The sequence below is a fragment of the Mesoplodon mirus genome, assembly GCF_964341445.2.
Source record: "Mesoplodon mirus genome assembly, chromosome: X".
Classification (NCBI taxonomy): Eukaryota; Metazoa; Chordata; class Mammalia; order Artiodactyla; family Ziphiidae; genus Mesoplodon; species Mesoplodon mirus.
The window spans coordinates 48,934,155-48,961,379 of record NC_138981.1 but is presented as its reverse complement, the minus strand read 5'-3'; the positions used below and the strand labels follow the sequence as shown (position 1 = coordinate 48,961,379).

General features: G+C 47.8%; 1 protein-coding gene across 4 annotated transcripts; it reads right to left on the bottom strand.

Moving 5' to 3' along the window:
• Positions 1-48: 48 nt before the first annotated feature.
• On the bottom strand, positions 49-27,170 carry GNL3L (G protein nucleolar 3 like). Of its 4 annotated transcripts, none has more exons than XM_082610038.1 (16): positions 27,068-27,170; positions 24,753-24,820; positions 17,927-17,967; positions 16,986-17,093; positions 16,129-16,245; positions 15,316-15,399; positions 14,626-14,782; positions 13,616-13,719; positions 11,337-11,481; positions 9,215-9,302; positions 8,557-8,731; positions 8,328-8,470; positions 7,884-8,020; positions 5,943-6,070; positions 2,191-2,410; positions 49-360 (listed from the first exon to the last, which is right to left on the bottom strand). In XM_082610038.1, the coding sequence occupies exons 2-16, from the start codon at positions 24,769-24,771 to the stop codon at positions 278-280; spliced, it is 1,749 nt and encodes a 582-aa protein (XP_082466164.1). In that variant the 5' UTR covers positions 24,772-24,820; positions 27,068-27,170; the 3' UTR covers positions 49-277. The 4 variants fall into 4 exon arrangements, with proteins under 4 accessions (XP_082466164.1, XP_082466166.1, XP_082466165.1 ...); XM_082610040.1 differs by having other exon boundaries at positions 14,647-14,782; positions 27,068-27,169; XM_082610039.1 differs by lacking the exon at positions 27,068-27,170 and adding an exon at positions 26,996-27,012 and having other exon boundaries at positions 24,753-24,822.
• Between the last annotated feature and the right edge of the window lie 55 nt (positions 27,171-27,225).

Below are 27,225 nucleotides of genomic sequence, written 5' to 3'. Positions count from 1 at the left end.
TCCAACCAGCCCAACCTATAAGGTGGGGGATAAATTGTTAGCATAAGGGATCTGCTGATCATTTTTTTTTATTTCTCTTGAAAACAGAGTACGGATTAAATAAGGGTATTCGGTTTGTCAGTTTCAGACACTTGGGACTTTTTTTCCCTGGAGAATGGAGGGAAGGGGGGTTGGGGGAAGGGGCTCTTTTAATATGTAGGTGCTTCAGGGAGAAGCAAACCATTTCATCTGTTATTTCCACCAGAACTGATGCTTGGAGTGGGGGAAGGAGGTGAGATCAGTCACCAGCACTGTCATCGGCGTTGCCAGAGAGGTCAAGGGCGGACATCATGGAAGCAGACAGCTTGCTGGCGAGTTTATCTGAAGATGGAGAAAAATGGGCAGTCACTTGGTGGCTGGCTTGCCAACAGGAGGCCTGCAGGAGCTAGCCTACATTTACCTTGGTCTGCACCAAACTCCCAAACTGGCTCCCTAACCGCCCCCTCCCCACCCAACACTAAACAAAACAACTGGTGAGCTACTGGCAGCCACTGCTCAGCCTCACAGGAAGACCCACTTGTCTACCTATGAAATGATCACCCCAAAATAGCTTGTATCTCAGAGTGTCAGACTACTGAGCTTCAAGTATTTTTATCTCTTCCTAGTATCAAAACAGCTGTTTTCTTTTACTGTGTTGAACTTATTAGCACTCTGCCATGACCCTCAAAGCTCTCACTGCAAAGGGGCAGGATGGCAGTAGGGGCTTTGAGCCTGAATGCTCACCTCCATCCTCCAGGCACACCCTATTGTTCCTCAGGATTCCCCTCAGACATCACCTCCTCCTGGAAGCCTTCTCTGATCACCCCTACCCCCCCACGACCTCCAGGCTGGGTTAGGTTCCCTCACTGTGCTTTCTATGTCTTCACAGTGATCACGTTGTGTTGCCAATGTCTGTTTTCTTGTCTCCTCCCCACTCCCCAATAAGACCAGCAGTTCAAGGGCAATTCATCTCTGTATTCCCAGGACTCAGCGTGGAACCAGGCCAAGAGCGAACGGCTATGAACATAGTCTAGTTCAAAGAACAGGGCTCATGCGATCAGTCAAATCTAGGTTTGCATTTTGGCCCCATCAAATACCTTGAGTGTGTCACTTAATGTCTCTGGGCCCCAGTTTCCTCACTTACCAAATGAGAATAAGACTTTTGCAATGAGTTAGTGAAAATTAGTATAGCATGAAGACCTAAATGGACCAGCCATACAACAGACCACCATTCAAATGAAGGGAGTTCTTTTGTGAATTGATGGGGAAATATCTATAATATATATTGAGTGGAAAAATGATGTGGCACAACTATATGTTCAGGAGACTAGCCTCTGTCTACAAAAAGAGAACAAAGAATATACAGATATTTGCCTGTGTACCTATCTCAGGAATGAGATACAAGAAATTAACTGGTTGCCTCCGGAGGGATGCCTGGAAGACTGGGGGACTGGAAGGAGACATTTTATTGTATATTCTTTTGTACCCTTTGGATTTTGAGTATATCGCCTATTGATAAAGTAAACATATATAGCCTGAAAGCTTCTTAACACATAGAAAGCAGGTGATAAATAAGTGGTGGGTATTTGATACATAAAACTAGGCCAGGGCTTCCCTGGTGGCACAGCGGTTGAGAGTCCACCTGCCGATGCAGGGGACACGGGTTCGTGCCCCAGTCTGGGAAGATCCCACATGCCGCGGAGCGGCTGGGCCCCTGAGCCATGGCCGCTGAGCCTGCGCGTAGCGAGCCTGTGCTCTGCAACGGGAGAGGCTACAACAGTGAGAGGCCCGCGTACTGCAAAAAAAAAAAAAAAAACTAGGCCAGTGGTTCTCCAAGTGTGGTCCCCAGAGGAGCAACATCACCACTAACTGGCAACCAGTTAGAAACACAAATTCTCAGCGTCCTGCCACCCACCCACCCAAGGTCCAATTACTCAATTAGAAACTCTGAGGGTGGGTCCCAGAAACCTGTGTTTTAATAAGCCCTCCAGGCAATTCTAATACAAGCTAAAGTTTGAGAACCACTGTGCTAGCAGGTAAGCCTCCTAACCCATCCCTGCCCCCTAACCCTGGCCTGTGGCTGGACACATAGAGATGCTCATTCAGGAGCCCCTAATTAAGGCCTCAGGTAGGTTCTTTTTGGAGCACAGGGGGGTGGTCAGGTACCCCTACCTGTACGCTTCTGGAGCTTCTTCTTATTCTTCAGGGCAGATGCCAGAGCCTGGCCCTGCTGCAGGGGGTCTGTCTCCATGATCCTCTGTAGCATCGGGCGGCGGTCCACTGGGCAGACATCCACTGAGCTGTTGTTCCTGGGGTGAAGGTCCACATTGCGCTTAGCCCACCCCATCTGATGACGGTTTGGATTGGTGCAATACCCAGTGAGATCTCCAATCTGGGGAAAGAGAGGACAACAGTGAGGTCTGGGCCCCCAGAGTACCTCCAAAGACTTCTGCAGAGGAGGCAGGGACAGGCTTGCATAAGAACAGGAGCCTTGGAGCCACACAGAACTAATAAGCTTCAAGTCTGGCTCCACCACAGACTAGCAGGTGCTTAGTTATCCTTTCAGCCACAATTTGCTCATCTGTCAAATAAGGGTGGACAGTAGGTAGCTTGCATGGCTTTTACAAGAATAAAATGAAAAAGCAGAATTACTTGTCAATGACAATTGGTATTATAATGATTCTTTGTTCAAGTGACCCTTCAAGGTCTTACTCAATTTAACAAATATGTTCTGACACCTATTTTGTGCCTAGCTCTGTATGGGGAAACGTTGGAAAAATGGCTCGGATACAGTCCCACCTTCAGGAAGCAACCAGGCTAAAGAGGAAAAAACCCAACCACACCACAAGTTAGAATGTGGTAAGTGCCCACCAAAGAAATGCAGCACAAGTGACAGAGGCTGAGGGGATGGTGGTGGTCAACATACTTCTGCTGATGGGAGGGTCATTCCTGACTGAACACTGGAAAAGCAGAGAGCATACCTGGGCACCCAAAAGGGTGTCTATTTGGCTGTAATAGAAGGTACATGTGGTCAGTAAAAGGTAATATTGACAGGAAGCTCACTATGTGCCAAGTACCTTTCTAAGCATATACGTATATGTGTGTGTTATACATATACATACATATGTATATATATACATGTACTCTCACACACCTGTGTATTAACTCATTTAATCCTTGCAACAATGTCTTTGACAAACAAGGCACGTAACGTCACACAGCTAGTAAGCAGTAGAATAAATGAGAACCCAAGCAGTCAGGATTCTCTATGTATGACTACCTGCTACACTACAGTGGATAAAAGGCAAGGCTACCACACTGTACAACTATGGGGTTGCGGGGGTGGGAGGGGGCACCATTTACAATATAGCACACCTAAATGGAGTTGTGCAATCGAGTGGCCCTACTCAGGGCCCTGAACCTGAGCCTAGAATTTGCAGTATGGAGTAGGGAACTACTGCTGGTCCTTGAGGAAAAATGGTATGTTCTGGGGCTTATGGGCTCAGTGAGAAATATCAGGGGATGGCCTTAAACTCACAACTTTAAACTGATTTTCCTATAAGCACTGGCGGGACTTTCGAAACTATGTGAAGATGGGAATGGCATGATTCCTACCACTGCCCTAATGCAGGCCTCATCATCTCTTACAGAGCTCAGGCAACAGTTTCCTTCCTGGACTTTTTACCTCCACTCTGGCTCCTTTCTTTCCAACTTGATTTTTACCCCAGCCACTGGAGTGATAGTTCTAATACATAAACTTGACCATGTTGCTTCCCTGCTTAAGAAACCCTTCCAGATATTATATAGCCATCAAAAATGGAGGACAGAGGATTTCCCTGGTGGTCCAGTGGTTGAGAATCCGCCTTCCAATGCAGGGGACGTGGGTTCGATCCCCGGTCGGGGAACTGAGATCTCACATGCCATGGGGCAACTAAGCCCACGCGCCACAACTACTGAGCCCCCGCATGCCACAACTAGAGAGAAGCCCTCGCGCTGCAACAAAGAGCCCACATACCGCAGTGAGGATCCCGTGTGCCACAACTAAGACCCGATGCAGCCAAATAAATAATTTTCTTTTTTAAAAATGAAGGACTGTTCTTTAAGTAATCATGTGGAACAATCTACAAGATGAATTTGTAAGTGAAATAAGCAATGTACAGAACAATAAAAACAGCATATGACTATTTGAATTGAAATTGATCTGTTGGGACTTCCCTGGTGGCTCAGTGGTTAAGAATCTGCCTGCCAATGCAGGGGGCATGGGTTCGAGCCCTGGTCCGGGAAGGTCCCACATGCCGCGGAGCAACTAAGCCTGTGTGCCACAACTACTGAACCTGCGCTCTACAGCCTGCAAGCCGCAACTACTGAAGCCTGCACACTTAGAGCCCGTGCTCCACAACAAGAGAAGCCACTACAATGAGAAGCCCATGTACCGCAACGAAGAGTAGCCTCACTCACCACAACTAGAGAAAACCCGCGCACAGCAATGAAGGCCCAACACAGAAATAAATAAATAAATAAATAAATAAATAAAATTTTTTTAAAAAGCAGTGAGATAGATGTTATCTGTTTTTATGTATATGTGTGTATAAAGATGGAATAGCTCTGAAAGGACACTCAGGAGTGGGCAGGGTGGCTGGGAGAGAGAAGCAGGAGAGAGATTTACTTTTACTGTATACCCTTTACCTTTCCCTTTTTTTTTTTTTTTTTGGCCACGCCACACGGCTTGTGGGATCTTAGTTCCCCGACCAGAGGTTGAACCCAGGCCCTCAGCAGTGAAAGCGTGGAGTCCTAACCACTGGACTGCCAGGGAATATCCTACCTTTTCAGTTTTATACCATGTACCTAATCAAAAAAATATCTTAAATAAAATGGGAAAAAAATTTTAAACCCTTTGCCTCCCCTCCCCCACAAAACATAACCAACTTTCAGTGTTTACCTCTTACCCATGGTTTAAAGTCAAACTCAAGGCCTTCAATGATCTGACACCAGATTCATCTTTCCCCGCCTCTACCCTCACTCCAGCCACCTCAGACCACTAGTGATTTCTGCAAAATAACACGCTCTCGCCCTTTTGGGTCTTGGCACACGCACAGGCTGAGCCCCTGACCACAGGCTGCTGCCCCCCTTGCCCAGAGAATTCCTCAACCTTCAAGACGTGGCACAAGCATCAAGGCCCGCTGGAATACTTCCCTGACCCACAAGTAGTATAGGTTAGGGCCCTTAGATCCATGCTTTCCCAACCTCTGCCCCCAACCCCAGCCTGTGTGTCTCCCATCACAGTGTAGATATCTGTGGATGAAACCACTAAACTGTGACCTCTTGAAGGGCGGCGATGGGGGACTGGCCGACGTAGAGGCTGAAACAGCCTCCAGAGATCATAGCACAGCATATCAACTTGATCCTGTAGGTGCTGGGGAGCCATGAAAGGGCAGGTGACCTTTGGGACCTGCCATATGGAACAAATGTCCAGGTGGGAGACAACTGGAAGCTTAGGCTAGGGTTACAGGAATGGTAGGAATAGAAAGAGGCCAAGAGCATCTCTTAAGATTTAGGAGGGAGAAGCCACAGACTTGGTGACTGACTGTACATAGGATCCAGGATACTAGTTAGAAGGAAGGAAGAATCAGGGTTGCCCAGGTTTGTAACTTGAACAAGCGGGTGGATAGACGGGGATCCTGTTCTCTAGGCTAGAGCTGGGCTGGGAAAGCTGCTTGAGAGAGCATGCCTCCTCCTTGGACCTGCCACTGGTTGGCAAAGGATGCACCCTGCCTAGCACCGAGGAAGCCCACAGGGTGTGAATGAACAACCCGCATCTCCCCAGTATTATAGGCGGAACTTGTGGGAGCCAGGTGGAAGGGACTGACCATTTCCCAGAGCCCAGGGTAGAGGAGAGTGTTGCCATGAAGAAAGAGAACAGGTACCTTATACACCGTGGTTTTATTTTCCATGGCATCTGCTATTTTCACCATCGGAGAATGGAGCCACTTGATCTCCATTTCGAGCGGGTCCATGTCACCCAACAGCTCATCAGATTCTCCAGTGGCCAAGCCTTTAACACAATAAATACCACTGTCAGGGCCCTGGCTCCTCCCTGCTACTAGCCCCCTGGTCAGGCCTCAGTGGAAAGGATATGTGGACGCTGCCCAGGGGAGTCAGGAGGGAAGGCTCTTTTATTCCTGCTGGGAGGCCACATGACAAAGGATTCAAGATGTGGGTTTTGCAGTAGGGTACTCGCCTGCTGGGAGCTGATCTTGGAGCCTCAGCTTCCTCATCTGGAAAATGAGAATGCCACAAGCCCTATAACAAAGGGCTGCTGTGAATCACAGCAGAGGGTGCCTGAAATGCACTGGCCTGAGACACTGCTCTGTAAATGGCAGCTCCTGGGATTCCCTCCCCAGGACCGGGCCTCTCTCCCTCTCTCTCTGGTGCCTTGCCTACAGCTGGCCTCCACTGCAAACCACAAATGTGTCCACTGCCCTGGGCCCACACTACCTTCCCACCTCTTCTAAACTTTGCCCCATCCCCTTCCCTGGGCCTCTAATCCCTAATCACTCTTCAAGATTCAACACTTGGGCAACTAGGAAATTCTCACTATTAACCACTCCCTCTTCTCAATTTCTGGGACCTCAATCTTTTGCCAAAGTACATTCTCACTGCCAGAGCCCCGCTTGCCCTCACACACAGCCGGAGTCAAGCATCATCATAAAAATGTGAGCACTAATTCCTCCCAACTACCCACCAGATAGAAAAGCAAAGTTCGGAAAGAGGGCTGACTTGCCCAAAGCCACATGGGGGTAGGCAAGCCTCTTGTCCTCATTTGTAATCCAAGCACACTAAAAGGCCCAGAGAAGGAAAGCTACTGGCCCTCAAGAGAAACAGGGTAACTAGAAGCCAGGCCAGCCAAGGCTTTCTCCACTACCCCGGAGTGTCCACAGACAGGCCCAGAGAGCAAGGGCACCTTTCTTGGGTGGGGTAGAGAAGAAAGGAGCCATCAACCAGAGCTGCAGATGGTAGAGTATCTGAAGAGAACAAACTTCCTACAGGAGTTTCTGAAAGTCATACCTCTGTACCTCAACAAATAACCATCTTAATAACAGCTAATATTTACCAAGCATGTACTATATGCCAGGCAGTGTTTTTACATATCAAATAAGTCTTCACAACTCTCTTATCAGGTGGGTGCTATTGTTCCCATCTTACAGATGACATCATTGGACATGGAGAGCTTAAGAACTTGTACAGCACCACACAGCTAACAGAACTCAAATTTTAATCCAGGCAGTCCATTTTTTTAACCACTTAGATACTGAGTTGGGAGAATCTTCAAAACAAGGCAAGAGAGCTAGTTTGAATGCCACGTCTGCCTGTCAATGACCATGCACCATTTATCAAATATCACCTTTCTGTGTCTCAGATGTCTCACCTGCCAATGCAGATAAAAGTAAAACTCTAGAAATGGACATGCAATGGCTGTGACAAAACCTGGAGCAAAATGAGAAAAGGGGTTTTTGAGAGGAGTATCTCAGTCCACTCCAGGCCTCAAGAGATGGGGAAAGGAAACTCATACTTCATAAATACCTCACCATGTTCCAGGTACTGTGCTGATTTTTTTCCTATCTACCAAGAGCCCACAACCAGCTGCCTCCCTACCCGACCCCACCCCCATATTCCCGTGACCCAGATTACAATTCTCCACCTTGTGGGAAAAGACATTAAGGTTAAAGCTAGTTAAACAGTTTTCCCCAAGCCAGAGTAGAGCCAGAGCAGGGGGAGGTCAAATGTGGGACCTGTTGTCAGGTCTGTGTGGCTCCACTAGGGCAGGACCAGGTGCCAGGCAGGCCAACCTACTCGCCCTTACTTACATTCCATGGTGTCCTCATTGGCCTGCTCAGTATCCTCAATGTCGAAGACCTCAGTCATCTCCTTAACGATCTCAGCACTGAGATGGGCAGGCAGAGTGTGGGTGGAGGGTGGGAGTGTATAGAAGCTGATCTTCCCGCTGAATTGGGAGGTGGGAAGAAATTGGTGATCTCATTAAGACAACAAATGACCAATCAAAGAGAGAATGAGTTCTCAGGTCAGAAACACTGAGGGTCAACTAGAAAACCCAGACAGTTGCTTCTGAACAAGAAGTTGAGCTGCTGGATAATCACTGGGCATAAGTTGCCAAGCAGTATGTGACCTGGTGCCTTGGACTTCCCTACCCAAGAAGCTAGGCTGCCCCACCGCTGCAGTGAACACAGATGATCCCCTTTGTGGAGCCTGACTCCCAGCAGGCTTCATTCTTACGCTTACCCCCTCCTCACCTCACCCAGTCAGCCAGGACAGCTTTGGCTGCCTGCTCCTGACTGTATATGCCCCCCTTCTTCTTCTTCCCCAAGCGGTGGGCCACTGCAGTCAGAAAGTGCTCAGTGGTCTGGAACCCAGAGACACCGTAATAGTTGGAAATCTGGTGAAGAGAGGAAGAAGAGAAATCATGAGGAAGAACGAAGGGCCCTTGGAGCAGGGTAGGGCATAAGCAAGAGGCCCGCGTACCTCCTCCAGGTTGCAGCGCTGCAGAATGGTCTCCACTGGGGTCACAGGATCCGCCAGCTTCTGCACATGAATGCAGTTGCACAGGATGGTGCCCACCTCCGAGTTGGGTCCTGGGACAATGCCCGGGGCATCCAGCAGCCTGATGAATTTGTCCAGGTAGACCTCCTGCATGAACCTGGGGAGGGAGAGGGGAGATGAGGACACAGGACGGTGATAAGCCCAGATGTGCCTGGCATCCTCTAGGCTCCAAGCACCCAGTTGAGAGATAGGGTGGGACAGATGCACACAGATGAAGGTGGAGAGATGTGGGGTCTGATTCTAGTCTAGCCTCCACCGCCGGGGACTGAGCTGCAGGACCACAGGCAAGCTTCTGACTCTCTGAGCCTGTTGCTTCACCGAGGAAGTGGAGCTGCTTATTCAGAGCCCAATCTCGCGTGGTGTCGGGGAGGCTTCAGGGAGCTAAGTGGGGGAAACACCCAGCTGGGTGCCTGGCCCACAGCCAGGGTGTGCCAGGTAAATGAGGGCTATTAGTGGGACTCCCATGCCCAGGGAAGAATCAAAGGCTGGTCCAAGGTAAGGGACAGGGGCTGAAGGCGTGGGAGTTGGGGGAATGGTAGGGTGAAGGATCTGTGAAGTGGGGGAGCAGGCAGGTGCTTACTTGGTGACGCCAGGAACGGCTCCCACACTGCACGCACGGCTGCGCTTCAGGCTATTGATCAGGCTGCTCTTCCCAACATTGGGAAGGCCTACAAAGGAGCAGCAGATGGCTCAGGGCAGGAAGGGTCCGTGGGAATATCTGGGACAGCCTGTGTGTGGGAGGCCCAGGCAGGGGCAGTGTGACCAGGCCATGGGGAAACCAAAAAAAGAGCCTGGCCTCCTGCCTTCCCATCCAAGGCCCTGACCAACCCCCTCCATGGCCTTTCTACCCCTCTCCTCCATATGTGAGCACCCTGGCTAGACGTGTCCCTCTCTCTAGATGTGACACTCACCTCCTACCTACAAACAACCTGGGAAAGACGCTCAATGCAAGGCCTCTGTGACAAAATCCAGTGGAGGGTGGACACTGGGAAATGTTGTAAGACAGAACCATCCATCCTGGTGTATAATTCACCTGGCAGGGGGTGGGGGGAGCTCATCTCCAGATGTCAGTCTCTGAGCAGCTTTCTGCCTGTGGTGCGTGTTGTTTTGTTTGGGCATCTGTGAGCACCTCTCAGCCTATGGATGTCCTTGTCTATTTCTTCCTCACTGGGTCTCTCATTCCCACCATTCTCTTTCTCTGTGTGCTAGAACTTACATATGTACTGCTCCCTCACAGATGTGCCTGTGTATATATCCCTCGTGTACAGAAGTCTCTGTATATCTTCTGTCTCTTGGTTGTTCTCATTCTAAATACCACTGCTTTTCCCATTTCTGTCTTTCCCACTCCATCTTTTTCTCTATCACATCTTTGTCTGTGTATCTCTGTGTATCTAAGCACCTCTTTCTCTGCCGGTTTGTCTCACTGTATCTCATTCTGGCCATTGTCCTTTCTCTCTAATTCTCCCCACCCCACCAATTCTCCCTCTTTGTAATTCCCTCTATGTCAACTCCTCTCAGCTCTTTCTGTACATGTTCCTTCTCTCCATGGGCTTGTCTCTATACATGTATGTCCTTCCATACGTGTTCCACTGTGTCTCTTTTTCTCTGTGCCTCCCTAATGCCCTCTGTGTCTCTATTTCTCTCTATATACATATATATCCGTCTCATCATAGACGTGTATCTGTCTCTGTGACTCTGGGGTGTGACTACGTCTGAGGGTCGAGTGTATCCAGGCACGTGTCTCTCCGTGGCTCTATTTGATTGGGGAGGGGAAGCAGAGTTGGGTGAGTGTATGGGAAGAGCTTGGTCTGCATGTATTTTGCCTCTGGGTCTGTACATGTCTCCATACATGTGGATGTGTACATGTGTTTGTGGACCTGTATGTGTGCATAGGTCTGGGGGTGCATTCCTCTGTGTCTGCATCTTTGTTCCTGCCTCTTTCTATGTGTATCTCCCTCTGAATCTCTCTCTATCCCTGTGTTTTTCTCACTCATTCTTTCCTTGGATATGCATGTCTGCCTCTCTACTTACATGGGAGGGTCTCTAGCCCTCTTACGTTTCTCTGCAAGTCTCTGTGCACACGTCTTTGTGATCATATCTCCCTCTCTCTGCATGCCTGTGTCATTCACATCTGTCTTCCCTTTCCACTCCCCACCAATCCCACCATTTGGCTTCCCAAATCTTCTGTGTCTATTCAGGTATGCAAATCTACACCTTTTTCTCAGTGTCCAGCTTCACTTCCTCTCCCTGCGGGTCTATCTCTGCCTCTCTCAATTTCCCTGTTCCCTTCCCACCAGCCTTCCCTCAGTACCCTGGGTTCCAGGTTTGAGCCTCAGCTCTGCCTTGTCTCACCCAAGGCTGAGCCCTACAATCCCTTTCCCTCCCCTGAGCCCCAGAGTTCTTATCTATGAAAAGGAGGTGTTCACCCTTCCCTCCCACAGCTCTGGTAGAATGAGATGGGGCCAACTCCAAGCCTGGCCCCGCACATTTGGTCCACGGTTCTAACGCTCAAACCACGGTGGTGATCCTGAGTATGCCTTCCCACGTCCACCTATATCCAAATGACAAATCACAAGACCCTTCCTGAACAGCTCCTCTCCTCCCCCCACAAAAGTAACATGAAGTTCCCAGAATCCTTTGCCCCAGTGAAGCCCCTGCACAAGGAAGAAGCCTGGGTCCCATGACCTCCCCCAAGGCCTTACCCACAACGCCCACACGGATATGGGTGCGCACTTCACCCAGGCGGCAATAGTTCCCCAGAACCCTCATGAGATTTTCAGCTCCAAAGCAGGCTTTGCTTTTCAGCAGTGACTCGGAGGCTTGACCCACTGGCACACTGCAGCGATTCTGGAAAATGAGGTACCAGGTGGGAGATGTGGTCTCAGCTCAGATTTCCAACTTTCAGGGCCACCTCCCTGTGATCACTGAGACCCCCAGCCTGAAGCAGAGGGCTTCTCACACAGGCCCTGAATACCTGCCATTTCCCTGCTTCCACGAGGCCTATTTCCCCACTGTCTTTGCATCTCCAGTCTTCTCTGTCCCTGCCTGTCTCTTGCCTCCCTCAGCAGGGGCAGGATAGCATCCTTGCCTCTAGGCAGGCCAGGTCTTGAGTTCAGTTCTGCCTCTTGCAGGCATGTGTCTGGCAAATTCTGATTCCATTCTCTGGGCCTCAGTGAACCTCGCCTACACAATGGGGACGTTTGCCTCCCTGTCTGTGGAGAGAAGAGATAGTGCCTGGCCCACATAAAGTCTACCTTCCCTTGATTCCCCACACAGGACAAGGCCATTTCGGCCTCCATCTCCTTACTCCTGATGCAACCTCCTCTGCCTACAATGCCCTTTCAGCTCTTCTTCTGTCCTTACTTACCCACCACAGTACTTCAAAATAGGAATTGACTTAAATATCTATTAATAAGAAACAGATTAAGGAGCTATATCCTTGAAGTGGAACACAAATGAAAGAAAGCTGTTAAAAAAGGATGCTTATCACATTTTTGCCATGAAAAAGGCCAAAAAATTATAAAGGAGATATCATGTTTCTCCCAGATAGACAAAGATTTAAATGTTTAATGAGGCGAGGACCCGCGCGTCACAGGGGCACCGAGCGAGGGTGGCGGCGGGGTCGCCGGCTGAAGACTCTCTGCCCCTGAGGCCTGATCAGGCGGTCGCGCCCTCCCTGGCGGCCTTCGCGCCCCCGGCAGGGCCGGTGCCCAGGCCTTCGGCTGGGGGCCTGTTGGCCCTCCGTCGGCGACCCCAGGCGTCCGTCGGTCCGTACATCCGGCGAGCTCGGCCTGCCCCGCGGGGAGGGTCGGCCGGGCCTGAGCCTCCCTCCCCGTACCCGGGAGCCGCCGCTGCAGCGTGGTTTATTGACAATCATTTAACGTGCTGAAGAGTGCTGGTGAGCCAGCATAGTAGCTAATGCAGCAAAGAAGAACAGATGCAGATATCTTTTTTTTTTAATAAATAAATAAAAAATAAATGTTGAATGATATCAAATGTTGGCAAGGGTGTAGGGAAATAAGCCCTCTCACACATTCATCTATCCCATTAGTGGGAAGATAAACTGGTACAGCCACTGAGGGGTAGGGGTGGAGGAGGTGGGGTGCTGGGGAGCAATTTGTCAGTGACTAGGAAAATGTAAAATGCAAAAAGCCTATGACCCAGCCACTCTACCTCTCAGTGCCCAACCTACACAAACACTTGCCCACTAGCCAAGACGTGTAAGAATACATGTTGTAGTACTGGTTATAATAATAAAAAAAATTGGAAACTAATTTTATTTAGCATCAAAAAGGTAGAACTCTATAGAAAGATCGTCAAGGGAAAAAAAAAACAAAACGCAGGATGACATATATGATACTCGCAAACACTATTTTCTCTTTATAAACACATCCACATATAATATAACGCACAGAAAAATATATAGAAGGATACACACCAAACTAACAATGGTGGTTGCTTCTGGGTATAGATAAAGGAGATTGGAATTAGAGGTACCAGCGTAAGGATATTCAAGCTTCATCTATACAGTTGACTCTTGAACAACACGGGTTTGAACAGCACAGGTCCATTTATATGCAAATTTTTTCTCTAGTAAATACTACAGTACTACATGATTCGCAGTTGGTTGAATCTGCAGATACAGAACTGCAGATATGAAGGGCCAACTATAAGTTATACACAGATTTTCCACTGTGCAGAAGGTGGATGTCCCTAACCCCTGTTTAGTTCAAGGGTCAACCGTAATTGTTTTTATTTTTTTCTACTTTATTTTTTTAAATAAATAAGTTTTATACCTGGTGCAAAACTGAAAAAACAAATGTCCCCCAGGACCCAGTTTCTCTCCATCAAAGCAACAAATGTTTCTGTATACTTTAATATCTTACATTGAAAACACATTTCTATGTTAATGATATAATTAGAAATCAGTGTAGCCCCAGGCTACCCTGAAAGAGGCTAGATGTCCCTGGCCCCAGCTTACCAGGTTTTTGACCTGATGCTGGGTGCTGGCCTTGAAAGCCACGATTGGCAGCTCGTTCCGAAGGTATTCCAGCCACTTCTCCACAACCTCCTTGGGGACCAGGTCTGGGGAAAATAGGAACAGAGAGGACTGGAAAGGAGAACATCACCTCGATGGCTCACTCCAAAGATGCAGCCACCCACATCCAAGACTTGGCCCACCTCCTGCCAACAGATATCTCCCTAGCACTCACAGTCCCTGTCCAGTCCCCAGGTTAGAGTTAGAAAGGACAGTCTAGTCTAGGGGACCAGTTGGCCCTCCCTGAGGAGACCTCTGTTTCCTCAAGGAGAATGGGTAACCAGCTGTACGGTCCTAGATGCCTTCCTTCCAGACCAGGGGGCTCAGGGTACCAGAGGCCTCCCAAAGATTGTGCTTCCCATCCCCTCCCTGGATCATTCTAGGTTGGGCCAAATGTCAAGAATAACCTTGACAAAAATGCCTACCATTTATGAAGAACTGAACATGTATGTACCAAGCACTTTATCATTAATTCTCCAACAATCCTGTGAGATTGGGACAATCACAGCCCATTTTACACCTAGAGAAACAGAAGCTCTCAGGTGACATGACTTGTCCAAGATCCCAGAGAAAACAGACAGCAAAACTGGGATGAGACCCAGACCTGAGTGACTCGTGAGCTGATGTGCTCTTCTGCCCCAGTGTCTGGGTTCCAGCTTGGGAGAAAAGAGGAACTCTCCAGGGTTGGCCAGTCACAGATAAAGCTCAAAATGGCAATAACAGGGGACTGAAAGGCAGACAGGCTTTAACTCCATTCCCAACTTCTGCTGCACTGTGTGTGTGGTGTGTGTGTGTGTTTAGACAAGTGACCTCACCTCTCAAATCCCTGGCTTTAAAAACTCGAACAAGAATTCCTACCTTGCACAACTGTTATGGATACCACTGAGTTGCTGAGTGTCAGGGTCTGGGCCAAGCTAGTTTTTCAACAAGGCCTGGCCCCTGCCTTGCCTTACCCAATACTGTCCAACACCCACCAATCTTGTTCAAGACCAGGACCAGCTTCTTGTTGCCTTCTGCCCGCAGGACAGTCTCCTCCATTTGGAAGCAGCGGCAGCCCAATGGGTCCCTGGCATCCAGGACTTCTAGAATCACATCAGAGTATTCCACAACCTGCAGGACAGGGAATGAGGGATGAAGGCAGGGAAAGAACTGGGTAGCAATCAACAGGCCCATGAAAGAAGAGGTCTCCACCTTAGGAAAAACAGAAGCAGAGAGGAGACAGGACTGGATTGATGCCCTCCCTAAAGGGCCTTAAGAAGTGCGCCCCCGGAACTTCCCTGGTGTCGCAGTGGTTAAGAATCCGCCTGCCAATGCAGGGCACACGGGTTCAAGCCCTGGTCCAGGAAGATCCCACATGCCGCAGAGCAACTAAGCCAGAGCGCCACAACTACTGAGCCTGCGCTCTAGAGCCCACAAGCCACAACTACTGAGCCCGTGTGCCACAACTACTGAAGCCCGCATGCCTAGAGTCTGTGCTCTGCAATAATAGAAGCCAGCACAATGAGAAGCCCACGCACTGCAACGAAGAGCAGCCCCCGCTCGCTACAACTAGAGAAAGCCCACGCACAGCAACAAAGACCCAATGCAGTCAAAAAATAAATAAATGAATAAAAATTAAAAAAAAAAGAAATGGGCCTCCATACCTTACGGAACTCCTTGTAATAAGCCTTCCTTGTGGCCTCATCATCCAACTGAGGAAACATATTTAATTCCTCCAAAACTTCCTCCTAAAGGGAAAAAAAGACAATGGTCCAGGGGAGGAAAGAGAGTGAGAGCTGTCTTTGGCAACCATGGGAGGCTGGGAGAGCCATGTGAGTCCCAACCCACCAAAGAGCAGCTTGTATCAGCGAACAAAGCCAGGAACTAGAAGAAGAAAGGACAGACCCACATGGTCCATGTGTGTGCCTATTTGTAAGTCTGTGTTCGAGCACCAGCTAGAGGCCTGGGATTGCACCTGAGTGTATAAGGGAGGAATGTAAGAGGGAGGTATAAGTGAGAAAAACAATCTATGGGGAATGTGGAATGGAGAAAGCAAAATGTGTACTTTATATTAGAAAAGGAACTTTGAGTTGGAAAGTATATATTCTGTGAGATGAGAATATATGCCAGAAAGGCAGTAAGAAGTCCTAGAAGGAAGACTCTTCTCTTAACTTTCCCCTCATGTTCTCACTCCTTCTCTCCCCCTGTCCCCTAGTCCAACGCCTCCCCACTCCCAGACCCCAGTCTTTGGGTTCCAGCTTGGGAGAAAGGACCTAACCAGTCACAGATAAGGCTCTTCACCTCCCTCTCACCCTCCCTCCATGTCCCTACTGTTTCCTGTCCTCTCTGAACTGATTCCCTACTCCCCCTCCAACAATCTCACACCCTTCCTCTTTCCTTTTCACAGATCAATGGCAAAAGATGCTTTTGAGCAAACCCACACCAGTCCTACCCAGGGGCAAAGACTGCTCTCTTACCTCGCGCTCAAACTCCTCCTGGCGTCGCAGGACATCCTGACAATAGCTTTCAATGGTCCTGTGTCGGTGTTTCTCTTGCTCCCGGGCAGCCTGCTGCTTCTCCCTCATCTCCTCAACCTAACAAGTGAACGCACACCAGGGCTGTAGCTGACTAGGTCTGCAGTCTAAAGGAGGGATGGAAGACCAAGAGTAACAGGGAGCAGGTGACAGAGGGAGAAAACAGTGTGACATGGCACAGGTGGGAGGAGCAGGGATACAGGAAGGGAGAAGATATGACAGCAAGAGATAAGGGGTTTGAGAGAAAGAAAAAGACAAAGAGATGAAGGAAGGGAAAGCATGGCAGACACTAATACAAGGAAGGTGTATGAAGCTGAGAGAGAATGTGTTCTAGGTAGCGGGAAGCACTTAAGACCAGAGAGGAAAAGAAAACAAGGTCCTGGGATGCTCCATCATTTACAGAGCAGCAAAAGAGACTGCAGAAAAGAAAGAAGGACATTCAGGAGAGTGAGATGACAGGAAAGCCAAAGTGAGAGTGTTTCAAAAAAAAATCATGGTCCGAAATGCTGAGAATTTGAATAAGATGAGGGAAGAAAGCTATCCATGAGTCTGATATCAGAGAACATGCTGGTGAAGCTGGCAGGGGTCATTCCAGTGGAGCAATGAGAACATAAACCAGACAGCCATGGACTGGGAGGTGAGCAAATGGAGACACTAAATCAAGTATCAAGGCAACCGCCCTCTCTTCCCCTTTCCACAACAGCCTCTAACAACCCTAACAGTTCTGGCCTTTGCCTCTCAACATTTCTGTGGACCTGGCAGTTAAGCCAGGCCCTCTCTTTCCAAGGGAAAGGGCTTACCCTCTTCTTCTTTAATTCAGCCTCCCGACTGGCATGATCATTGGAGTGAACAAACTGGGGAGCGGAGGCCACTTTGGTGGCTGCTTTCTTCCCATTCTGCTTTGCAGGCTGGTCACCACACAACAGGGAAAAAATGAACAGACCTAATGAACCCATGGAAATCACCCTTCCCAGTGGGTGTTAAAGCTGCTCAGAAGTGTAGTTGTTGGGAGAAAGAGGAGAGAAGCAAACAAAAAGGGCTCTGTCCCCAGAGGTCTGCCCATCTGACTAGAGAGAGACCCTTCTTCCCCTAGCCAGGCAGGGACGTTGCAGCCCTTGGAACCACAGTAACAGCATCACCTAGGCACTTGTTAGAAATACCAATTATCAGATGCCAAGACAGACCCACCAAATCAGAAACGCAAGGGTAGAGCCCAGCAATCTGCGTTTTAACCAGCCCTCCAGGTGATTCTGGAGGGCTAGTTAAAGTTTGAGAACCGCTGCTCTGACCCAAGTCCTACTTGTCCACAACTTTCTCAGCAGGACCAGGAGATCCAGGAGCTGGGGCCAAAGACTGTTTGAACCTCCCTCCTCTCCATGAGCAATAGGGACTTGGGAATTAGATAGACTCAAGTCCTAGCTGTGCTACCTTGAACCTAAGAACTTTCTCACTGAGGCTGTTTCTTCATCTAAAAAATAGGATGATGACAATCCCTAACCAAGGTAAACCAAGCACAAGGCAGTATATGGCTTGTGGTGGGAACTTAATAAATGCTGCTGCTTCTCTGCTGAAGCCACCCTGAGAGGGAGGGAAAGCCAGATCTACTGATTCCAGTGCAGTGCTCTGTTTGGAGTCACCCAATATCTACCTGGTTTTGTGGGCCTCTTCTAGGGTGGGTAACCCGTTCCTGACCTTGTCACCAACAATGGGTATACCTTACCTGAGCGTGGAACCAACTTACCTTCTTGCAGCCTTTGGAACTTTTACCTGGCTTTTTATTTTCTAAAGAAAAAAAAAAAACCGCCATCATCCATCTACCCAACATTTGTTGAACCTTAATGGAGGTCAGGCCACACTTGGAACCTAAAGAAGCCTCAGACACCATGTCTGTCTAGGCACACAGGACAGACACGGAGCTGGCAGCAACAGTGTCAGAGGAGGTACTGGATATAAATGTTTGGGGTATTCAGTGCAAACTGAAACAATTCTTAAGGGAATCCTGTGAAGAGAGCAACTTGAATGTGTGCTTCTGACTCCTCTTTCTCTCTTCCAACTCTAGCTGGGGCAGCTCAACAATTTTGGCACCAGGCTGAGGTGGGGGGCTGGTAGCATGGGAAAGTGATCTGAGGGTTAGAGTTAGGGACCCTGGTTAGGGACTCTGAGGAGTCCCAGCCAGCTAAGCCAGAGGAGATGCCCTCAGCACATGGGGAGAGAACTGTCCCTTCCTGCTGACCCTGCTCATGTCATTGCCTCCAAAGGGAATTGCGCTACACAGCTAAACTGCAACCTCCCTTTGATTTAAGGGGGAGAGAGTTCACCTTCTACAATCACGCCTTAACAAAGCCCAGGAACTTAAGGGGCCTCTTCCCACTTCAATGAGGAGTCCCGTCTGTCATCTCCTTCACAGCTGGCCTCTCAGAAAGAATGGTTTCCCTTAATTCTCACCATTTGCAAGGGGGCTAAAGGAATTCTTAGAGGGGGAGGTTCTGGAAGGTCAGGATATATGCTACAAACAAATATAGGAGCAGCTTGAGATTATCAGAGAACAGGCTCCCCAATCACACTAGGTGGTTCACACCAAAGCAGAGTTAATGTAGGAAACAGAGGATTTAAATACTACTGCAGGACTTCCCTGGTGGCACAGTGGTTAAGAATCCACCTACCAACGCAGGGGACACAGGTTCGAGCCCTGGTCTGGGAAGATCCCACATGCTGCGGAGCAACTGAGGCCGTGTGCCACAACTACTAAGTCTGTGCCCTAGAGCCCATGCTCTGCAACAAGAGAAGCCACCGCAATGAGAAGCCCGCACACCACAACGAAGAGTAGTCCCCACTTGCTGCAACCAGAGAGTAGCCCCCACTTGCCGCAACCAGAGAGAAGCCCGTGCGAGGCAACAAAGACCCAACACAGCCAAAAAAAAATTTTTTAATAAATTAATTAAATAAATAAATACTACTGCAAGTTCTTAAAGAGATTCAAGAAGATACTTCAAATGAACTGTGTGAGAAAAAGATTCCCAAAATTTGATATTGAATAAAAATTCAATTGATGTAGTGAAAAAAAAGAACAGACATCACTAATAACCAAATTAATAAGCTAGAAGGTCAAGGGAAGAGCTTGCTTAAAACGGGACAAAAATCCAAAGAAAAGTAAAAACAGGGGCTTCCCTAGTGGCGTAGTGGTTGGGAGTCCTCCTGCCGGTGCGGGGGACTCGGGTTCGGGCCCTGGTCCAGGAGAATCCCACATGCCCCGGAGCGGCTGAGCCTGCGAGCCACAACTGCTGGGCCCGCGTGCCACAACTTAAAAAAAAAAAAAAGTAAAAACAGAAAATGGAGAATGGACTCAGGAAAGCTAGTATCTAAATTAACAGGAGTTCCGGAAAGAGAAAAGATACAAATGGAGAAGCAATTATTTTTTAAAATAATAGATGAAAGTTTCCCAAGTTGAAAACAGGATTGAGGCTTCAGACTAGAAAGGCGCATGGAGCATCAAGATTAACAAAAAAGACATATGCCCTGGGCATATACTGTCGAAATTTCTGAACTCCAAGGATAAAGAGAAAATCTTGTAAACTTCCAAATAGAAGGCATTCCCAACAAAGGTGAGAGAAGCAGACAGCCTTCTCAAATCCACAATTCTGAACACTTAAGACAGAAGAATAACCATTACAAAGTACTGAGACAAGGGACCGTGTTCCAAGCTAAATTCCTGTAACTGATCAATATATCACTCTTACGTGAAGGTAAAAGACAGACATGTGCAAAGATTACCACCTGTGTTCCCTTTCTGGTAAAACTACTTGAGGAAGTATACCAGCAAAAATAAGCATAAAATCATGCTAAAGGTCTCACTTTGGAAGAGTAGGGCAAAAATAATTATTTAACTTTGGTAAAGTGATAGAAAAATTTAGTTATGCTTGATATAAATACGAATGCAATTACCAACATAATTTTAAGTCCTGGTGGAGGATTTTTTTTTAACTTGTTAAACTTTTTAAAAGTAATAAGGGAATAAGAAGAAACAAACAAAAAATATAAAATAAGATGGTAAAAATCAGACCAAACATATTAGTTATCATAATGAATGTGAATGGGCCGAATTTCCCCATAACAAAAAAAAAATCAGATCCCAAGTCTCCTTTTCTTCCAAAGTACTCATGTTGCAATGAAAAGAATGTGAGGTTTGGAAGAACCAGGTCTGGCCATCTTACTCAACAATTTCCATCAGCCTAATTTCCCTGGAAAATGAGGGCCTGCACTGGATACAGGCACACGATGAAAGAAGATACATCACTTAAAGTGGGGAAAAACATCTGCTTCAGAGAGGAGAAGGAGGGGGGAGGAGAAGCGAGGAAGAGGGTAGGGGTGCAGTCACCACTCATAACACTGCAACACCCAGGAGCCGCTGTTACTGTTTTTTAATAGCTTCAGAGAGAAAACAGCTACCATTTTTTAGCCAGCCATACCTAGGTTCCTGTTCTGGCTCAATACCTACCTAGCTATATGACCTTGAAGAATTTCCTTAAATCTCTCTGACCACCAATATCTCCATCCACCAACTCTCATATCAATACTCAAAGGTGGATCTCTCCATTCATCCATCATCTCCCATACTCTCACCCCACTACATCCCTGTATCCCCAGCCTGGCAGTGACTCTGCCCCCATCCTCCATCTACCCTGCATCCGACTTCCCACTATGCCCTCTGAAACTCCCACTTGGGAGATCAGCACTCCCCTAATTCTTCCATCTTTTCTTGGGAACAATTCCTCAAACTCCTGCCTTAATAGTGACTCAGCTCTCCCCTGAGGACACTGCTTCACTTGCAGACCTGAAAGGTGGCTATTAGTTTATATGAACATGAATACCTTGGAGCCAGTAGGTGCAGGAGGTATCTTGCAGACTCACCACTGCCAAACCAATTTCTCCCCCTTGTTAAAAAAGAGGGGGGCGGGGGGGAATCCTGCTTTTTTTTGAGACTGCTGCTATGCCTGTCACCTATGAATCACTTTTCCTCTTTTATTGAAGCACCTAGCTCATAGCTTTTTTTTTCTTAATTTTTTTTTTTAATTTTTGGCTGCATTGGGTCTTCGTTGCTGCACGTGGGCTTTCTCTAGTTGCGGCGAGCGGAGGCTACTCTTCACTGTGGTGCACAGGCTTCTCATTGCGGTGGCTCCTCTTGTTGCAGAACAGGGGCTCTAGGTGAATGGGCTTCAGTAGTTGCAGCATGTGGGCTCAGCAGTTGGGGCACACGGGCCCTAGAGCGCACAGGCTTCGGTAGTTGTGGCACGTGGGCTCTAGAGTGCAGGCTCAGTAGTTGTGGTGCACAGGCTTAGTTGCTCCGCGGCATGTGGGAATCTTCCCGGACCAGGGATTGAACCTGTGTCCCCTGCACTGGCAGGCGGATTCTTAACCACTGCACCACCAGGGAAGTCCATAGCTTTACTTTCAACTGAACTCCTGCCATCATCAACCTGGGCAACTTTGGGATCACTGGGCCCCTTCCAACTCTCAGGTTTCCCACTTCCTTGACATCCCCATTCCATGTAGCCACCTGCCCACCCATTGCTATGGTGACATCTATGATCATCATCTATAACTGCTTGTACTTCAGAAAGCAATCTCAGACACCCCTCTCAACTATCTTCAAGCACATTTGTTCAACCTCCTAGAGACTTCCAAAACACTGGCGCCACTCCGTTCTTTATTCAAAGGCCACCCTATTTCCCTCCCTGTGCAGCTTACATTCCAGTCTGTCATTACGATGGATTACATACCTGTGCCAGCAATCGCTGATGGTTGTAAATCTTTTAAATGATAAAACATACCCTCCTTTTTAATAGCCATTCAAAAACGTACAACAGTTGAAACTGTATCTGAACACTCTTTCTAGGTCTTCTCAATAACCTTCTCAGATTTAATCATTATCATTACCATTTGGGTCCAAGGTATCTCTAGCCCAGGGTGTAGGGAGCTGCACCATGAAGCACCTCGCCCATCTTCTGCTGCAATCATCCTAGTTAGTCTGATCAAGACTTCAGTTGCAATTTAACAGTGAAAGTCTTTGTTTTGTGTGCACATGTAAAGTTTTTCTATTTAATTTAATGGTCACCATTTTCCCACTAATGCAGATATGTATGATTGTTCTTTAACAGGTAATACAGTCATATGGTTCCAAAGTAAAACCATGTCAGATGTAGAAAACAAACTTATGGTCACCAGTGGGGAAAGGGAGGGAGATAAACTGGGAGGTTGGGACTGACATATACACACTACTATATATAAAATAGATAACTAATGACCTACTGTATAGCATAGAGAACTCTACTCAATACTCTGTAATGGCCTACGTTGGAAAAGAATCTAAAAAGGAGTGGATATATGTATAAGTATAACTGATTTACTTTGCTGTACACCTGAAACTAACACAACATTGTAAAGCAACTATACTCCAATAAAAATTATGAAAAATAAATAAATAAAAATAAAACCATGTATTCTGAGAGATCTCCCTCCCACACTTGTCCCTAGCCACTGCAGTCCCCTCACCACAAGAAACCACTTTATTAGTTTGTCATGCATCATTCAGTTTCTTTATGCAAATACAAACATATATTCTTATTTCCTTCCATTTTCTCCCAGGAAAGGAAACATACTATGTACTCCTGTCAGCAACATGCTTTTTTCACTTAACAAATCCTGGAGATCTTTCCATCTAACAGTTTTTCCATATAACAGTCTTTCCATATACTACTTCCTCATTTTTTTAAACTCCCAGGGTTCCTTTGTATGCATATACTCTATTTCACCAGGTAATTATTGTTTTTCATCACTATTAGTAATTCTATTACCAATAAAAATTAATTTAAAAATAATAATTCTATTATTATCTTGTATTTGATATTCTTAAATAGAGTATAACTAATTTTGTTCACTTTTCTTGTGTTGCGTGAAAAAATGATTATTTGCTTTTGGTATTAACATAACCAAAGTCTGATTCTTGATGAAATTTTTATGATTATATAAAGTAAATCAATTTTTTTTTCACCAAGCCCTACATAGGCAGGGCCACAATTCACACAGAATACAAGGCCACTGGGTTGCACAATTCTCATCCAGTCTATCCTGTGTGCTATCCAAATGTTATCATTTTCTGCTTGGGCTATAGCAGGATAAAGGCAGGGAAGCACAGAACCAGACCTGTCCTACTGCCTTTGCCTTCCCTCTTATAAGGAAGAGTCCATGCATCACATTTGTCTTCTCCCTCTAGGCTGTAAGCATCATGGTGGGAGGAGGGGGGGATTGAGTTAGCACTACTAATTGAGACATTCTAGTGCCTGGCATACAGTAAGTGCCAAATAGCTATGCCTGGTCATGCTGGGCCCTTGGGACACAAAGATGAACCAGATGTCAGTGAGCAGTTAACAATGTTGTGAAAGAGACAGCCCCAATCATAGAGTCAACAGCCCTGGTTCCTGTGGGTACACAGACAAGTGGAAACCAAGGGAGGAGGTTAACAGGAGGGATTCCCAGAGGAAATGATGTATAAGTTGAAATCCGAAAAACAAGCAAGAGTTATCCCGTTAAAGGATGAGAAGGAAAGGGAAAGAGTCCTGAAGGCAGAAAGAACAGCAATTTATCCACACTGTCTGTTTTATAGGGAAGAAAAATCCAAAGCTCAAGAGAGGTCAGACAATAATTCAGTGGCAGACAGTGTATGTATCCTCTGAGGGGCTAAACTCCAAAGAGAAGTGAAGGATGAATCTTTAAAGCTAATACTTACAGAGCACTAATTATGTGCCAGGCACTGTTCTAAGTGTTCTACCTACTTTAATTCATTAAATCCTCACAACAACACTGTTAGGCAAATACTATTAGGTAGGAACTATTTTTACCTCTTCCCCCACTAGACTGAAGGTAAGTAACTTTCCCAAGGCCACACAAGTAATAAGTGAAAGAGCTGAGATTCAAACTCAGTCTGGCTCCAGAGTCCATGCTCTTAACCACTAGTACAATCTATGATACCAACTTGAAGGTACAACTTATAAAGAAAAATGCTAGGCTGTGTTGGGGTTATAGGCAGTGTAATACGGTATTTACTGCTATTCACCTGCAGTCTCTTTGTCAAGTCACTTAACCTTGCTGAGCCTCAGTTTCCTTATCTGTAAAATGGGTATGGGGGATAAGGGGAGCTGTACCTCAGAAGGAAGTTGGGAAGACAACAATAATACCATACGTAAAAGACAGACTGAATGATCTGGTTCATACTGGGCAATTTTTTTTTTTTTTTTTTTTTTGCAGTACGCGGGCCTCTGACTGTTGTGGCCTCTCCCATTGCGGAGCACAGGCTCCGGACGCGCAGGCTCAGCGGCCATGGCTCACGGGCCCAGCTGCTCCGCAGCATGTGGGATCTTCCCGGACTGGGGCACGAACCCGTGTCCCCTGCATCGGCAGGCGGACTCTCAACCACTGCACCACCAGAGAAGCCCCATACTGGGCAATTTTTTTAAATACTATGAATATTCATTAAATCTTAGGATTGGGAAGGAGTGGTAAAAGAAACTCACTGTGTCTAAGTTTCATCATGATGACTAGCTTGAAAGCAGGTAGATTCAAATCTGCAGGCTTTTTTTTTTCCTGTTGGAATGGGAGAAGAACCAATGTGAAGACAGAGAGTGGAACCACAATGCTATAAGCCCCTTCTGAGCCCCCTGAAGGCAAAATAAAATGTTAAAGAACATGATAAGGAAGCCCTAACAATTAGAGGAATCTGAGAGAAGGGGTTATACTGGAGCTGGCGCCTGGTATGGCTGAGTATAATTAATTATAATAATAATATTACAGGGAAGGTAGTGTCACACTACCCAAAGGGAAATTAGGTCTAAATCTGTCTTCCTGGGTGGAGTCAGTGCCTCAATGCATCAGATATGATACCCTAAGTAAGGGACTAGCACTAAACCTCTCTAAGGGGAGAGGGGTACGCAAGGACAATCTGTTTCTACATAGGGTATTAACTGCACCTCTTTTCCCCAAATAGGGGATTCTATGTCTCATTTACCCTGGAAGTGGGAGGGAAAGACATATACCAGGAATCTACCCTGGGGAAAAGGGACCTCAGAATAGGGCTTTTTATCTGTATGTCTATGCGGACTGAGGTCAGTACAAAATCTTGGGGGAGGGGGGAAAAATGTGCACCTGTATGTATGGCTGGGGTCTGTTCCTTGGTGACAGGGGGGAGGAGGGCAGGATGCCTTTTGTCACTCTACTCCAGGATACAGAGGGACTAGATAAACCAGCACAGTGACTGTGTGCATCTCCGCTGCATGGGAGAGGAACACAAGTCTGTACATCTGTAAGTTGTGCAGGGACCGGGGCTGGGGGGTACTTTGAGTCGCTTTACGCTAGGGAGGGCCATGAGATGGGACTGATATACCGATCTCCACTACAAGGTGACATTAGTGCCATGCTAACAAAGGGGGGAATTATGCAGCTTTGCATGAATGGGGTCTGCACCTTGCCTGCAGTGGGTTACTCTAGCCCCTTCCACGGGAGATGGGATGGGGCACGATCTGTTTATCTTGTGTATGGGTTGAAGTCAGCAGTGTGTTAATATTGAAGGAAAAGGACCTCTGGTTCTCTGCACGGGGGAGGGGGGAATGCAGCTATACATTCAATGGAATGGCCCTTACAGTAGGTGGTGGTGGGGGGTGGTTCCTGTGGTTATTTTTCCTGGATAGGGAGAAAAAGATCTGAGCTCCTCTACCTCGGATAAGGGGGGAGCCCACATGCACACACTATATGGGGTGATCAGTGATGTCACTGCTTCTCAACATTGGAGGGCACCTCTCTGCTCCCTTGGGGTCTCTCCTTTCCTACAGTTGGTGATTCTAAATCCTTGGGGAAGGGAGGAGAGGAGGGATGATCTGTGTCTACGTAAAAAAGAGAATAAATCTGAGCCCTTCTTCCCCGGGGACCCCAGGAGAGGCAGTTCTGACTGTCTCTTCGTGGGTTAAGGTCTCCTGTTGTTTGCTGCAGGGCATTTTTGGTGGGTAAAGCCTTTACAAATTCAGTAAGCCAGCGTCTGGGGAGGAGGTGGTGAGATCTGATTTTCCATAATGGGGACTCACTCTAGCCTAGAAGGGGTAAATCTCCGTGCTTCTCTGTGGGATGAGACTTGTGCCTCCAAACACTTAGGGAGGGGTGGTCTACCACCTCTGCAGGAGTGGGGGCGGGACACTGGTCAATTAGTTACACGGGGGCGAGGTAGGGAGGTCTCTAGGTCTTGACGCTAAGGGAAGGAGGCTCACTCCTCTATATATTAAAATTTCGGAGCTCCTCTATTCTGGTGGTCGGGCGGGGGTGGGGGTAAATACATCAAAGCCTCTGCCTAAGGGAAAAGGTGCGCGCCGAGGCGGATCTGTGTGCCTTAGCGCCGGTAGAAATCTGCGCCGTTAAGCCTCGTGAGAAGGGAGATGTGTCTCTTTACGGGTGGGGTCGATGTCGCCACATCTTCGGGGTGTCCACGCCCGTCTACACCGGGAAAATACGGAATGGAACCTCACTACCCTAAAAGGAGGAGGGCACTCGACGTTTCTCCACACAAGTGGGGTCTGTAACTCTCCATACAGTGTGTCCAGGGGTCTACACCTGTCCAGATGAGGTGCGTCCGTGCCCCTCACCCCGCAAGAATGTGTTTGGGCGCATGTCCACAGGCCGAGCAATCCCTGCCTCTCATCCGGGCCCTTCTACCCTGGAAGGAACCCGACTCTTCACCTCTCTATTCCAGGGCAGAGGGCGCCTCGGGTTTCACCTGAAATAGTTGATCCTTTCCGCGCGGCCGGCTGGGTGAGCGCTCACCACGAAAAAAGAGAATCGTATCTTACCTCCACTTCCGGCGGAGATCTGAGAAGAGAAGTCAGCACAACACTGTCGGCGCTCGCGGCATTAGACTACGACTTCCGGATCCCAGCCTCACTGTGCGCGTACCCGGGGGCGGGGCTTAGGATTGACGGCTCGCTCCCTCCCGTCCCTTCCCCGGGG

What these genes read in the sequence shown, in the direction of transcription:
- GNL3L (XM_082610038.1), bottom strand. An exon ending in TATCCGTGTGGGCGTTGTGG is followed by an intron (nt 9,303 to 11,336) that starts GTAAGGCCTTGG and finishes GCTCCTTTGTAG; the next exon opens with GCCTTCCCAATGTTGGGAAG. An exon ending in GAAGCTCCAGAAGCGTACAG is followed by an intron (nt 361 to 2,190) that starts GTAGGGGTACCT and finishes CTCCATCTTCAG; the next exon opens with ATAAACTCGCCAGCAAGCTG.